The sequence below is a fragment of the Orycteropus afer genome, unplaced genomic scaffold (assembly GCF_000298275.1).
Source record: "Orycteropus afer afer isolate SDZICR_OR568_19922 unplaced genomic scaffold, OryAfe1.0 scaffold00008, whole genome shotgun sequence".
Lineage (NCBI taxonomy): Eukaryota > Metazoa > Chordata > Mammalia > Tubulidentata > Orycteropodidae > Orycteropus > Orycteropus afer.
The window spans coordinates 11,062,573-11,077,617 of record NW_006921595.1 but is presented as its reverse complement, the minus strand read 5'-3'; the positions used below and the strand labels follow the sequence as shown (position 1 = coordinate 11,077,617).

General features: G+C 39.9%; 1 protein-coding gene across 1 annotated transcript in view; it reads left to right on the top strand.

Moving 5' to 3' along the window:
- PALS2 (protein associated with LIN7 2, MAGUK family member) overlaps positions 1-15,045 on the top strand; it is an 81,901-nt gene that overhangs the window by 12,730 nt on the left and 54,126 nt on the right. The window contains exon 2 of the mRNA XM_042781586.1: positions 1,497-1,649. Within this exon, the coding sequence (XP_042637520.1) occupies positions 1,497-1,649 (153 nt within the window). The remainder of the gene's footprint in view (positions 1-1,496; positions 1,650-15,045) is intronic.

Genomic DNA, 15,045 nt, shown 5'->3' with positions numbered 1-15,045 from the left:
AAAAAAAAAAAGTTAAAATTACAATGTATGCTTGGGATCTGAAGAATCTACTCTCTTTGGTAGAAATAACATCTAAAGTATTCTGCTGCTGTACGCCATTGAGTCGATTCCAACTCATAGTGATCCTGTAGGACAGAATAAAACTGTGCCATAAGGTTTCCTAGGCTGTAATCTTTACAGGAGCAGATGGGTCTTTACTCCCACAGAGCTGCTAGGTGAGGTCTAACCAGCGCCCTGTCGGTTAGTAGCCATGTACTTAACTATTGTGCTACCAGGGCTCCTTAGAGCATTACAGGTATTTGATAAATATCAATTGATATTGTTACCACTTGAAATTTGGATTTTTATTCAGCACTTACAGAAATGAATCTTAAAATATACGTGTAAGATTTGTCATCTCATATTGTTGAATTTATAAATTAAATCTTAATAATTATGCTTTCCCTGTCTTTGGAATTAGATAGCAACTGTTTATCAGAAATTCAAAGAACATTTAAAAGATGGAGGCTGCTTAATGTTCATTCTCAGTTTGAATTTAAAGCTGTTTTACTTTTACTAAACAATAATTAGTACTACTTATTTTCTGTGACAGTGTGATTCATGATTCACTTTCTGTAGAAAAAAAACTGTGAGATAGTATAAAAAAGCAAACACCTTAGGCTGTGAGGACCTGAGGGGCTCACCCCCAGCTAAACTATAAGGTCTTATGATTCTTTGAGGCTTATTTTAAGGACCACTTGCTCTGAATTGACTTATTTTACTAATTTTTAAAATTATAAAATTATAGCATTAGAATACTAATGGGGTTCCCCCAAATGATTTTTTTTTCTTGTTAATCCATATAGTGATGCTCCTATTCTTTATTTTATTAATAGTAGCTTGTAGGATTTGATCCTAAACTACAGTCTTTAGGAAGTTCTCTTAGTTGGTAGGGAATATAATATAATAAAATATAATACAATAAAATATTAAAAGATAGTCACCTGGCTCTCTCTCTCTTTTTTTTTTATGGTTTGTTGTTGTGTTGTTGTTGTTATGTGCCATCGAGTTGGACCCTACTCATAGCAACCCCTCCTTGGGTTTCGAGGCAGTATCACTACGGAAGTAGATTGCCCAACCTTCCTTCCAAGGAGTGGCTGGTGGATTTGAACCTCTAGCCTTCTGGTTAGCAGTCAAGTGCCTTAGGCACTATGCTACCAGAGCTCCTTTTAAGGTTTAGTTATAAAAATTAGTTTACCATGACTTTAGGATAGAAATCAAGAACAAGATCTATTATATTGCATTATATCTATATCTATATCTATATATCTATATATATATATATATTCATGATATATGTAGATAGCTTCTGATGAAAAATTGAATTTGGTTACAGTCAATCAAATCTCCAAGTAATACTTCTAAAAAAGCTTTCTTTATGAAAAGTAAATAAGAATACCACAGTCTTTAGTGAAATAGCATAGAGTGATGACTTTAATATATCGTTGTCTTTTTAGGCTCACGAGAGGCTAGAAGATTCAAAACTAGAAGCTGTCAGTGACAATAACTTGGAATTAGTCAATGAAATTCTTGAAGATATCACTCCTCTGATAAATGTGGATGAAAATGTGGCAGAACTGGTTGGTATACTCAAAGAGCCTCACTTCCAGGTAACTTTTCCCTGTCACTTTTCTTCCCAAGGCCCATATTGTTGTTATGTGCCGTCAAGTCGGACCTGATTCATAGCGACCCCACCTTAGGTTTCCAAGGCAGTATCATGTCCCATATATTCCCAAAGTATTATCCTTTGGTGGCACAGTGCATAAGGCTTTTGGTTACTAATCAGAAGGTTGGCAGTTCAAACCCACCAGCTAGCTGCTCTGCAGAAGGAAGATGGGGCAATCTACTTCCATAAAAATTTACAGCCCTTCTCAAGTCAGTTCCAACTCATAGTGACCCCACCATGTACAACAGAATGAAGTGCTGCCTGGACCTACACTATCCTCACAGTTGTTGCTTTGTTTGACCCTATTGTTGCAGACACAGTGTTACTCCATCTAGTTGAGGGTCTTCTTCTTTTTTGCTGACCCTCTACTTTACCAAATCTGATGTCCTTCTTCAGGGACTGGTCCTTCCTGGTAGCAAGTCCAAAGTAAGTTAGATGACCTCCACTACCCTGAGACCAGAAATAGATGGTACACAGCTACCACTAGCAACCACTGATCAGGATCACAGTAGAAGATCCTGAATAGAGAGGGGGGTAAAAAAAAAAAAAAAAAATTACTGGTTTGACACTGAGACTGTGGACCTTAGACATCATTCAAACCTGGAACTGAATCAACTCCTGGGTACCAACTTTCAGGCAAGTAATGGACAGGCCTATAAAGTGAAGAATAGCACCAGGGAGGAATGTACTCCTCAGTACAATCAACCACATGAGACCAAAAGGACAGCTTTTGGCCAAAAACAAAGCTCAGAAAGCAGGAAGGGGCAGGAAAGAAGACGGAATGGAAACAGGGAACCCAGGAATAAAGTGGGAAGAGTGCTATTACAATGAGGGCATTACAACCTATGTCACCAAACAAAATGTATGTCAATTGTTGAATGGAAAACTAATTTTTTCTGTAAACTTTCACCCAAACTACAATAAAAAGTTAAAAAAAAAAAAAAAAAAGATTTACAGCTTTGGAAACCCAGTAGTGATCACTATAAGTTGGAATCAACTGAGTGGTTCTAAGTTTGAGTTTAAGTTAAGGTCCAGTTTGAGGTGATGTTTTTTCAAATTATTTAGGATTTTATTTTATAAGTATGTGTCCAACTAAGGTATTTTACTGTTTTCATAGGCTGAAGATTCATAACTATATGCATTACATAAATGCAATGTCACAAAATAATCAGAATGGATTTCCTTTATGTAATTTTAAAAAATTTCGAATTCACCATTAGACCACATGCTAGATATTTTTCTCACTGTGATAATGGATTTTCCCCACTACCACTATGTTTCCCAGCCACCCTTGTGACCAGTAATACATATTGTCAGTGTTGCTGCTAAAGACTGGGGTGCAATTGATGACCTAGAATAAAAAGCACTGTGTAAGGATAGAAACTATGGCTAACACATTCTCCATAGGTACAAAAATAAGTGTGATTTAAGCATTTGGCCTATATCAGTTTGCTTAGTTAAACGAAGAAGAATCAGTCTCAAAAGAGAAAGGTGGAATGATTTCTTACAAACCTGTAATGATTAAGACAGTGTGGTATTGGACACTGTTACAAAAATAGATCAATTCAACAGAATGGAAAACCCAGAAATAGATCCACACATAAATAGAAACTCAATTTATGACAGAGATGTTACATTTTAATAACTATAAGTTAATGATGCTGAGGTAAAGAAAATAAAGTATTATCTGCTTTTCACTGCAAATCCTAGTACAGAAAATCAAATGATAAAACTCTTTTGCCTTTTCACGGCTAAAGACTTTATGTGATTCTCTACCAATATTACTGCAAAATGTGAAGACTGATAGTGAGATGATTCCTACATAAACCAGTGTCCTAGATACAAAAAGTGGACATATGTCAGTGACACCCTTTATGCAGGGGCCAGTTGATTGAGGCCTTAATAAAACATACTAAAATATTTAGAATTTATTCTGAGGACAATGAGAAGTCTTGGGGCAGGGTGTGTATTAACTAAAGAGAAGTCTGATTTGTAGAACAAGGTGGTGGTTATTACTATGGCAAGAAATTGTGATGGCAGTATAGACAGTGGGAGATGTGAGGATTTACAAGTTTCAAGCAGTAAAATCAACAGGGCTTGGTTGATTTGGGTTAAAATCAACAATTACTTGGTTGGTGTGGTGGTTAAGTTTGTGTGTCAACTTTGCTGGGCCTGGTTGAGTGGCTGGACAGCTGGATGCAGTATTCCCCATGGTGAAACTAGTAATCAACTCCATGGTGGAATCTGCTATGAGCAGCTGAGTAGCTGCTTTGGGTATATGGTCTGCTTCCCGTATATAAGCAGCAGCTTTGGGAATGGTCTCTAGCTTATGCCATGCTTGAACCTGCATTTAGCCATGTTGTTGTTTAGCAGCCTGCCAGGCTCCGCCAACCTGAGGACTTATAATGGACTTGAATTAATGGTTTTCCATGTGGTTTGGTAACATCGGGACTATGCCTTTTTACTTGTCAACCTTGGGCGTGGCAGCTGCAGCAGCCAGCAGCTGTCTGAGTGAAGAAACCCCTCTAGCTTCAGTGGTCTGGGAGCTAGAGGCAAAGCTGAAACCCAAGGCTGAGGGGCTTTCACCAGGCCCCTAGAGCCTGGCACTTTGAACTTGGACTTGAAGCCTCCAAACTGTAAGAGAATAAATTCCTCTGTTTGTTAAGGCCCATCCCATTTGTAGTATACTCTTGTTGGATCAGTACTAAGTAACCAGAACAGAACATGGTGCCGAGAGAGTGGGGTGCTGCTCTGACAGATACCTAAAATGTGGAAATGGGAATGGAGTGCGTTCTTGACCCGAAACCCTAGCAGAGAGATCCCAGCATATGGCCTGAGAGATGGCAGAAGCAGAGCCCAGAGACCAACATGAGACAGCAACGACCTTACCAGCCCACAGAGGAGAAAGCTTGATGCCTTTGGTTAAGCGGCTTCCTGGTGGAGTGGGTTGCCTTTGGGTGTAAATTGGTAGAAAAGACTGGTGTGAAATGGAGTAGCAGGTTGGCCAGCCCACGGAGCAAGAAAGCTGAATGCTTTGGGGGCAGGAAGATTTCCGGCGGAGTGGGTTGCCTTCGGCATTAATTGGCAGAAGCAAAGAGACCAAGGAAATGGAAGCAGAGCTGCCTCAGCCTCAAAGGGTAGGACCATAGCCTTTGGGGGTGGAACCACCACAGCCCCCTTGGTTTCAGAGCCACACCTTCACCAACTTCGTTCTGGAGTGTGGAGCTGCTCGTTTATGTGAGCCAGTGGAATGGACCCATAGCCCAAGAGTGAGAGGGTGGGGCTGCCATGCCCAATAGGGAGAGGACAGGGCCTGCCAGGCTAAGGGGGTGAAGTGGCCACTCAGGAACTAGGGGACTGGAGTCATCCAGTGAAGAGATCTGTACAGATACCACCCACTGAAGATCTGTACAGGTGCCAAGATGACAAGGGGTGGAATTGTGGTGGTTAAGTTTGTGTGTCAACTTGGCTGGGCCTGGTTGAGGCGCTGCGCAGCTGGATGTAGTACTCCCCATGATGAGACTAGTAATCAACTCCATGGTGGAATCTACTGTGAGTAGCTGAGTAGCTGCTTTGGGTATGTGGTCTCCTTCCTGTATATAAGCAGCAGCTTTGGGGATGGTCTCTAGCTTATGGCATGCTTGGACCCTGCAGGTAGCCGTGTTGTTGAGCCTGCCATTCTCTGCTAACCTGGGCACTTAAAATGGACTTGAATTAATGGCCTGTCATGTGGTTTGGTAACATCGGAACTGTGCCTTTTTTCTTGTCAATTGGGCTTGGCAGCCTCAGTAGCCAGCAGCTGTCTGAGTGAAGAAACGCCTCTAGCTTCAGTGGGCCAGGAGCTAGAGGCAGAGCTGAAGCCCAAGGCTGAGGGGCTTTCACCCAGCCCCTAGAGCCTGACACTTTGAACTTGGACTTAAAGCTTCCAAACTGTAAGAGAATAAACTTTTTGTTAAGGCCATCCCATTTATGGTATATTCTTGTCAGAGCAGCACTAGGTAACCAAAACAGTTGGTGATTGGCTAGCTGTAACAGGAGCAGAATGGAAACGTGGGAAGGATAAGGACGAGATTTCTGGTATAAACAATTGATAATCATTCACCAGGACAGGGAAAACTGTAAGAGAAACTATTTGGGGCATGTTAGTTAAGGGGTAAAAGGCCGTTTTAATTTTGTGATACTTCTGAAGGAATTAGGTAGAGCTTTCAGGCATGGTATGTATTTTTAATAAGTGTATAAATTTCAATAAATATATAAATTATATAAACTTTAATACATAAAATTAGAAAATACAGGAAAGAGAAATTGTAAAAGTTAAAGCATTGCATTGTACACCCAAATCACTACTGTAATATCTTAGTGCATATTCTTCCATATTTATTTTGTGTACAAATATATATATTTTTTTTCTTTACTAATTTGGGCATAGTGCCTAAGGCATTTGAGTGCTAACCAGAAGGCTGGTGGTTCAAACCCACCAGCCACTCCTTGGAAGAAAGATTGGGCAATGTACTTCCGTAGAGACACTGCTTTGGAAACGCAAGGAGGGGTCACTATGGGTCATGATCAACTCAGTGACACTGAGTTTGGTTTTTGGAATTTGAGATGATTTTGGACAGGTTATTTTGTAACTTACCTTTTTTTCAGTTATGGATTTCCACTTTTCTGTTTCAGTAGACTTCTGTTTTCATGTACTGTATGTACCATATTCACATTTCTCCTTTTAACCCCAAAATATTCTTAACAGCTGGTTTGTCCATACCCTATGTGTGTGTATGTACATGCATATGCGCACGCGCACATACGCATACACAGTTTCAGTAAGTTAACAGAGCAAATTAGTTTCCCATTCAACAATTTCTATACCTTTTGTTTCATGACAATAGTTGAAATTCCCTCAGTGTAATAGCACTCTTCCCACTTCCCCTTGGTTTCCCCATTTCTATTTGCCCATCTTTCCTGCCCCTTCCTGTCTTCTGAACTTTGTTTTTGTGGGGATGCTGCCCTTTTGGTGTCATGTGATTGATTGTTCTGAGGAGGATATTCCTCACGGGTGTTATTTTCATTTTGTAGGCTATTATTTGGCTGAAAGGTGATCTCCAGAAGTGGGTTCAGTTCAGGTTTGAAGGGTGTAAGGGCCATAGGCTCAGGGGTTCCACCAGTCTGTAATGATCCAGGAAGTCTGGTCTTTTTTATGATTTTGAATTTTGTTCTATATTTTTCTCCCTGTCTGTCCATGACCTGCTATTGTGATTCCAAACAGAGAGGTGTTGGTAGTGATAGCCGGATAGCTAGTTCTTCTGATCTCAGGCTAGTATAGCCTGTGGTTTGCATGATCTATTTATTGGTCCTTTGGATTAATTGTTTCTGTGGGTCTTTGATTTTCTTCACTCTTCTTTGCTCTGGATGGGAAAAGATCAGTAATTCTGTCTTACATGGCCACTTGTAAGCTTTTAAAACCCCAGTCACTACTCACCAAAGTAGAATATATTGTATCTATGGACTATGAAGATTGGGCAATCCACTTCCATAGTAGTACCGCCTCGGAAACCTAAGAAGGGGTCACTATGAGTCAGATCCGACTCAGCGGCAGTGAGTTTGGTTTGGTTATGGACTATATGGTCCCAATTGAGCTCGATGTCCCCCAAGACTGTGGTCCTAAGCCCTTAAGCCCAGTGACTAAATACCTCAAGGGATTTGGTCATAGTTAAGAAGTTTACATAACTTTGCCCCAGTATGCTCTACTATGTACCTGGATATATTTGCAGCACATACAAATACATTTGTAGAAATATCCTTTGCCAAAGCTGTAATTTGCTAGTGGGTATACTCCAATACACCATCCCACACCTGTTCAGTTTACATGTGTATCCACTTGTAAATTATTTTTTGTTATTACTATAATTGCAAGATTTTGTCTGTAATAGTATTCACCATTGTTACCTTTTACTCTTGCATACCTCCTAGTGTCTTCCTTGGCCTTGGTCATGTTGGGCTGGCCTCCCTCTTATTGTGTATTGCCTTTTCCTGCACCTAACGTAATACATGTCTACTATCTAGTAAGTGATTTTCCCTTCCTCCACCTTCCATCCCTGATAACCATCAGAGAATATTTCTTTCTGTACATAAACCATTTCTTGACATTTTATAATAGTGGTTTATACAATATTTGTGCTTTTGTAGTTGACTTATTTCACTCAGTATAATGTCCTCCAGGTTCATCCATGTTACGAGATGTTTCATGGATTCATTTTTTATTCTTAAACATTGTGGGGTATTCCATTGTGTGTATGTTACATAGCTTATATAACCATTTATCCATTGATAGGCACTTAGGTTGTTTCCATCTTTTTGCTGTTGTGAATAATGCTGTGAGTATGGGTGTGTGTATGTATTCATATACGCCTAGTAGTAGGATTTCTCAGGAGCACTGGTGGCACAGTGGTTAAACTGCTTAACTGCTGACCTAAAGGTAGGTGGCTCGAACCCACCAGCTGTTCCCTGGGAGAAAGATGAGGCAGTCTGCTTCCATAAAGATTTATAGCCTTGGAAACTGAGTGGGACAGTTCTACTCTGTCCTTTAGAGTCACAGTGAGTCGCAAATGACTCAACGGCAATGAATTTGGTTTCTCGTTCGGCGTAATGGGATTACTGGGTCGTATGGTATCTCTCTCTCTGGCTTTTTAATGAAGAATCATACCATTTTCTACAATGTTGAATCATGTTACACCACCAGCAGTGTAGGTCTGTTCCAGTTCTCCTCCATAACCTCACCAGCATTTGTTGTTTTCTGTTTTTTTGATCATTGCTATTATTGCTGGAGTGAAATGATATCCCACTGTTATTTTGATTTGCATCTCTCTAATGAAGGTTGGGCAATCTACTTACGTAGTGATACTGCCTCGGCAACCCAAGGACGGGTCGCTATGAGTCGGGGCTGACTCAATGGCACATAACACCAACAACAACAAATGGCTAATGATTACTAGTGTTTCTTCATGTATTTGTTGGCCGAATGTCTTTGGTGAAGTGCCTGTTTGTGTCCTTTGCCCATTTTTGAATTGGATTGTTTGTCTTTTTGTTGAAATTTTCTATAAATTTTAGAATTAGTCCTTTGTCACTTATGTTGCCAAGTATTTTTTCCAAATCTGTAGGTTCTTTTTACTCTTTTGGAGAAGTCTTCTGATGTACCTAAGTGTTTAATTTTCAGGAGGTCCCAGACATCTATTGTATCTTCTTCTATTTGTGCATTTTCAGTTCTGTTTGATGGACTATTTACATAAATACTAAGTTTGCCCCTATTTTTTCTCCCATGATCTTTAAGTTTTAGGTTTTACATGCAGGTCTTTGACCTATATTGAGTTAGTTTTTATATATGGTGTGAGTTATGGACCCTGTTCATTTTTATGCAGTTTTGCCAGCACCAGATTTCAAAGAGATTACTATTTCTCCCTCTTAATGGATTTCAACCCTTTGTCAGAGATCAGTTGTCCATAGGTGGATAGGTTTGCTTCTGGGTTCTCAATTCTGTTCCATTGATCTATGTTACTGCCGTTGTACCAGTAACTGTACCAGTAATTGACAACTCTGGCTATATAGTAAGTTCCAAAATTGGGAAATGTGAGCCCTCCTCCTTTGTTTTTCTTCTTCAGTAGTGCTTTGCTTATCTCAGATCTCTTTCCTTAACATATAAAGTTAATGATTAGTTTTTCCATTTCTTGAAAGAATATTGATGGAATCTGAATCAGGATTGCATTATATCTATAGATCGCTTCGAGCAGTATTGACATTTTCATAATGTTAAGTCTTCCTGTCCATGAACGTGGTATGTTCTTCTGTTTATGTAGGTCTCTTTTGGTTTCTTGTAGTAGTGTTTTGTAGTTTTCTTTGTGTAAGTCTTTCACATCACTGGTTAGGTTTATTCCTAAGTATTTCATATTTTTGCTAGCTTTTGTAAATGGTATTGTTTTCCTGATTTTCAGTTGTTGTTAATGTAGTGCAATTGATTGATTTTTGTGTGTTTATCTTGTACCCTGTCACTTTGCTGGATTCTTCAATTAGTTGCAGTAACTTTCTTGTAGCATCTCTGGGATTTTCTATATATGGGATCATAGCATCTGCAAGCTCTGGTAGCATAGTGGCTAAGGCACTTGACTGCTAACCAGAAGGCTGGCAGTTCAAACAAACCCACCAGCCACTCCTCGGAAGGAAGATGGAGCAGTCTACTTCTATAGTGATACTGCCTCGGAAACTCAAGGAGGGGTCGCTATGAGTCAGGTCCAACTCAACAGCACATAACAACAACAACAACAGCATCTGCAAGTAGGGGTAGTTTTACATCTTTACAAATGTAGGTGGCTTTTATTTCTATTTCTTGCCTTATTGCTCTTCCGAAGTCTTCTAGTACAATAATGAACAAGAGTGGTGATAAAGGGCATCCTTGACTGATTGCTGTTCTCAAGGGAATGTTCATATCTCTCTCAGTTGAGAATAATATTGCCTGTTGGTTTGGTGTATACACTTCTAATTATGTTGCAGAATTTCCCTTGTATTCTTACTTTGCTGAGAATTTCATCAGGAAAGGATGTTGGATTTTATCAAATGCCTTTTCTGCATTGATTGATCTGATCATGTGACTCTTTGCCTTTGATTTATTTGTGTGATGGATTATGCTGATTGATATTTTAATGTTCAACCATCCTTGCATACTGCTATGAATCCCACTTGGTCTATCCATATCCATTTACAATCTAGGTCCATGTTTGGCATCTGGTTACACCCTCCACCTCACCTGACCTATTGAAGGGACCAGGTCAGTTGTCCTGGTTTCATAGTCATGTAGGCTGAAGATTGTATGGTGTACCAGTCCCTTGGACTGATTGTTTCCATGCATCTTTGGTTTTCTTCGTTCTGCTTTGTTCTGGATGAGGGGAGGTGTATCGTTGCATCTAGATGGCCACTTGCAAGTTTTTAAGATCCCAGTCGCTACTCACCAAAGTAAAATATAGAGCAATGTTTTGTGTAGTATGTTATGCCAATTGAGCTTGGTGTCCCCTGCGACCATGGTCCCAAGCCCACAGGTCCAACTGCTCACTCCCTCTGGGTAGCTATGGCCAAGAAGTGACTATAACCTCGTCCCTTTACAAATACACTTGTAGAAACATTGTTTGCCAACCCTATACATGGTCATGGGCACACTCTCCTCATCATAGACATATCTAATAGTTCAGCCTATCCACCCATTTTCACCCATAGATCAATGTTTGCCTTAACTGACAACACAGTACTATATGTGCATAAGGGTTCATCTTTGTCGTCTGTATCTACCATGCACCTCTCCTCTCTATATCTTCCTTTTCCTCAATGCCACCATGTTGATCTCTCACATTTGGTACATTTCCCTTCTCTTCACCCAAATCAATACTTGTCTCTACCTATCTAACAGTGTTCCCTCCCCCTCTCCTCCCACCCCTGGTAGCCAACAAAGAAAATTTCCTTCCATGTAGAAACCTTTCCTTGACTTTTTACAATAATAGACTAATACAATATTTGTCCTTCTGTGATTATTTCATTCAGCATAATGTCCTCCAACTTCATCCCCATTATGGAGTGTTTTGCAGATTCTATGTTATTCTTTAGGGTTACGTAGTATTTCATTGTATGTATGTACCAAAGTTTGGTTATCCATTCTTCTGTTGTTGGGCACCTAGGTTGTTTGCATCTTTTGGCTATTGTAAATAGTGCTGCAATGAACATGGGTGTGCATATACCTGTTCTTGTCCTCACTCTCACTTCTTTAGGGTATATACCTAGTAATGGAATTGCTGGGTCAAATGGTATTTTTAATTCCAACATTTTAAGGAATCAGCATACTGCTTTCCACAGTGGTTGTATTTTACAGTCCCACCAGCAGTGTGTGAGAGTCCCAATCTCTCTGCATCCTTGACAGCATTTGTTATTTTCTGTCTTGTTGAACGTTGCTACTAGTACTGGGGCAAGATAGTATTTCCTTGTTGTTTTGATTTGCATCTCTCTAATGGCTAATGGCCGTGAGCATTTCTTCATGTGTTTGTTGGCTGCCTGAATGTCCTCTTTGGTGAAGTGTCTATTCATCATGTCTTCTGTTTGGGGCTAGAATATATCTTAAGTGATGTGATGCAAGCATAAATTATGCAACATATTTGTATTTTCAAAAGACATATAATATCTACTTGGCCCACCACTATCCATGCTGAATTGGCCCTATCACTAAGGGTAATGACAGTCTGATGTTCCTTTGAAATATTTTTCTCCCTGTGACTAGGAAATAACATGTGTTATTATTTTAGTATTAAATAAATACTGTTTCCTACCAAGCATTTGGGAGCTCTGGTAGTGTAGTGCCTAAGGCACTTGACTACTAACCAGAAGGCTGGTGGTTCAAACCCACCAGCCACTCTTCAAAAGGAGGATGGAGCAATCTACTTCCGTAGTGATACTGCCTCAGAAACTCAAGGAGGGGTCGCTATGAGTCGGGTCCGACTCAACGGCATGTAACAACAACAGCACAACAACACATGATTGCCATCAGAATCATGAACATGAATTTATAATCCTTGTCTGAGTCAATATTTTCATTATAGGTTGCAAAGTGTTTTCCAGATTCTCTCATTCTACATTTATTAGCTGGTGTTCTTCTATAAAGTGAAAGTTTTCCCTTCAAATGTGGCTATTTAGTTACCCTAAAATGCATTTTCTGTAGAAAAGGCAGCATAAATGCTTGGTCTTCCCTCTTATCATTTTTTAAAGTAAAGAGATGTTCCAGTAGCAGTCTCATGTGGTGACAAATGGGTTTTTCAGTCCTCCTCGTTTTTTAAAATATTGTTATGGACTTAGAGATTCTTTTATTCAATGTGTTTCGCTATTCTGGGAGCTCTGGTGGCATATTGCCTAAGGCAATATTTATTTTTATTTTGAAATCATCATGACTTTGGCCATTTGTGAACAGATTTTAAAATTCAGTCATCTTTTATGAGTAGTGGTTCAAATCGTGGACGTGGATAATATTGCCTAAGAGAGCATAGGGTAAAGAGCAAAGCAGCTCAGGTTAGAACTCTGATTAACTTCCAGCATTTGTAAGAAGTGTTCTTATACATAGATTTTCAGTTGTTTTTTTTTTTTTTCTTTTTCTCTGGTCCCTTATACATATTTTCATGAGGTGACCAGAAATTACTTATTAACTCAAAATCCTGATTATTTTTGTTCTGAATCTGTTGGCATTTGCTCCCGTATTTCTATTTGCTATTTTGAATCTGCATTTCATCCACTCAAAAGAAAAATATTTTGAACTTAATTTATGTTGAGTGTGATAATAGCACTATGAATCATTCTTGTAGAATAAGAATGGCTGGAGCCCGAGGTAAGAGGGCCCAGGGCTGGGCAGCTTTTTCCCTTGGGGGTGGCTCTTTATTAAGGCAGGGGCCTGAGGTAGGCTGGCCTGGGGCTTGGAGGCTGCTTTTCGCTTGGGGGTGGCTCTATATTAAGGCTGTGGCCTGAGATAGGCAGGTGCAGAGGGGTTAGGAACAACTAAGGAAGACAACCTTATTTGTCAGTCTGTCGTCCTATGGTGGCTTACGTGTTGCTATGAGGCTGGAGGCGGTCCCACTAGTGTTGCAAAATGCCAGCAGAGTTAACCATGGTGGACAGGTTTCAACAGAGCTTCTCGGCTGGAACAGACTCGGAGAAAGGAAGAGGCCATCCACTTCTCAAACAATTGGCCAGTGAAAACCTTATGAATAGCACTGAAACACTATCTAGTATATTACTGGAAAACTTTACAAATAGCCCTGAAACATTGTCCAATATAGTGCTGGAAGATGAGCCCATCAGGTCAAACGGCACTCAAAATTTGACTGGGGAAGAGCTGACCCCTCAAAGTAGAGCCAGCCTTAACAATATGGATAGAGTAAAACTTTCAGGACCTCCATTGGCTAATGTGGCATGACTCAAATGAGTAGAAACAGATGGAAACATCATTTAATAATTGGAACACGGAATGTGCAAAGTATGGATCTAGGAAAATTAGAAGTTATCAACAATGAAATGGAACGTGTAAAGATCAATATCCTAGGCATGGGAGTTCTGGTAGCATAGTGCCTAAGGCACTTGACTGCTAACCAGAAAGCTGGAGGTTCAAATCCACCAGCCACTCTTCAGAAGGAAGGTTGGGCAATCCTATTTCTGTAGTGATACCACCTCGGAAACCTAAGGAGGGGTCGCTATGAGTCGGGGGACATAACAACAACAGTGAGCTAAAATAGTTTGGGCCATTTTAAATCAGACAACCATATGATCTACTATGCCGAGAATGACAGTTTGAAGAGGAATGGTGTGGCATTCATCGTCACAAAGACTGTTTCAAGATCTATCCTGAAGTACAGTGCTGTAAGTGATAGGACAATATCCATATGTCTACAAGGAAGACTAGTTAATACTACTATTATTCAAATTTATGCACCAACCACCAAAGCCAAAGATGAGGAAATTGAAGATTTCTATCAACTTCTACAGTCTGAAATTGACTGGAACATGCAGTCAAGATGTGTTGATTATCACTGGTGTCTGGAATGCAAAAGTTGGAAACAAAGAAGAGGTACCAGTAGTTGGAAAATATGGCCTTGGTGATGGAAACAACGATGGAGATTGCATGATAGAATTTTGCAAGACCAACGACTTATTCATTGCAAATACCTTTTTTCAACAACATAAGCAATGACTGTACATGTGGACTTCACCAGATGGAATACACAGGAATCAGATTGACTACATCTGTGGCAAGGGGCAATTGAGAAGTTCAGTATCTTCAGCTAAAACAAGGCCAGGAGCTGATTATGGAACAGACCATCAACTGCTCATATGCAAGTTCAAGTTGAAGTTGAAGACAATTAAAACAAGTCCACAAGAGCCCAAATATAACCTTGATAATATCCCTCCTGAATTTAGAGACCATTTAAAGAGTAGATTTGATGCATTGAACACCAGTGACCAAAAACCAGAGGAACTGTGGGATGACATCAAGAACATCATCCATGAAGAAAGCACGAGGTCATTAAAAAGATGAGAAAGGAAGAAAAGACCAAAATGGATGTCAAAAGAGACTCTGAAAACTTGCCCTTGAGCAGAGAGTAGCTAAAGCAACTGGAAGAAATGATAAGATAAAAGAGCTAAACAGAAGATTTCAAAGAGCAGCTTGAGCAGACAAAGATAATTACTATAATGAAATTTGCAGAGACTGGAGTTAGAAAAGCAAAAGGGAAGAACGTGGTTGGCATTTCTCAAGCTGAAAGAACTGAGGAAAAAAA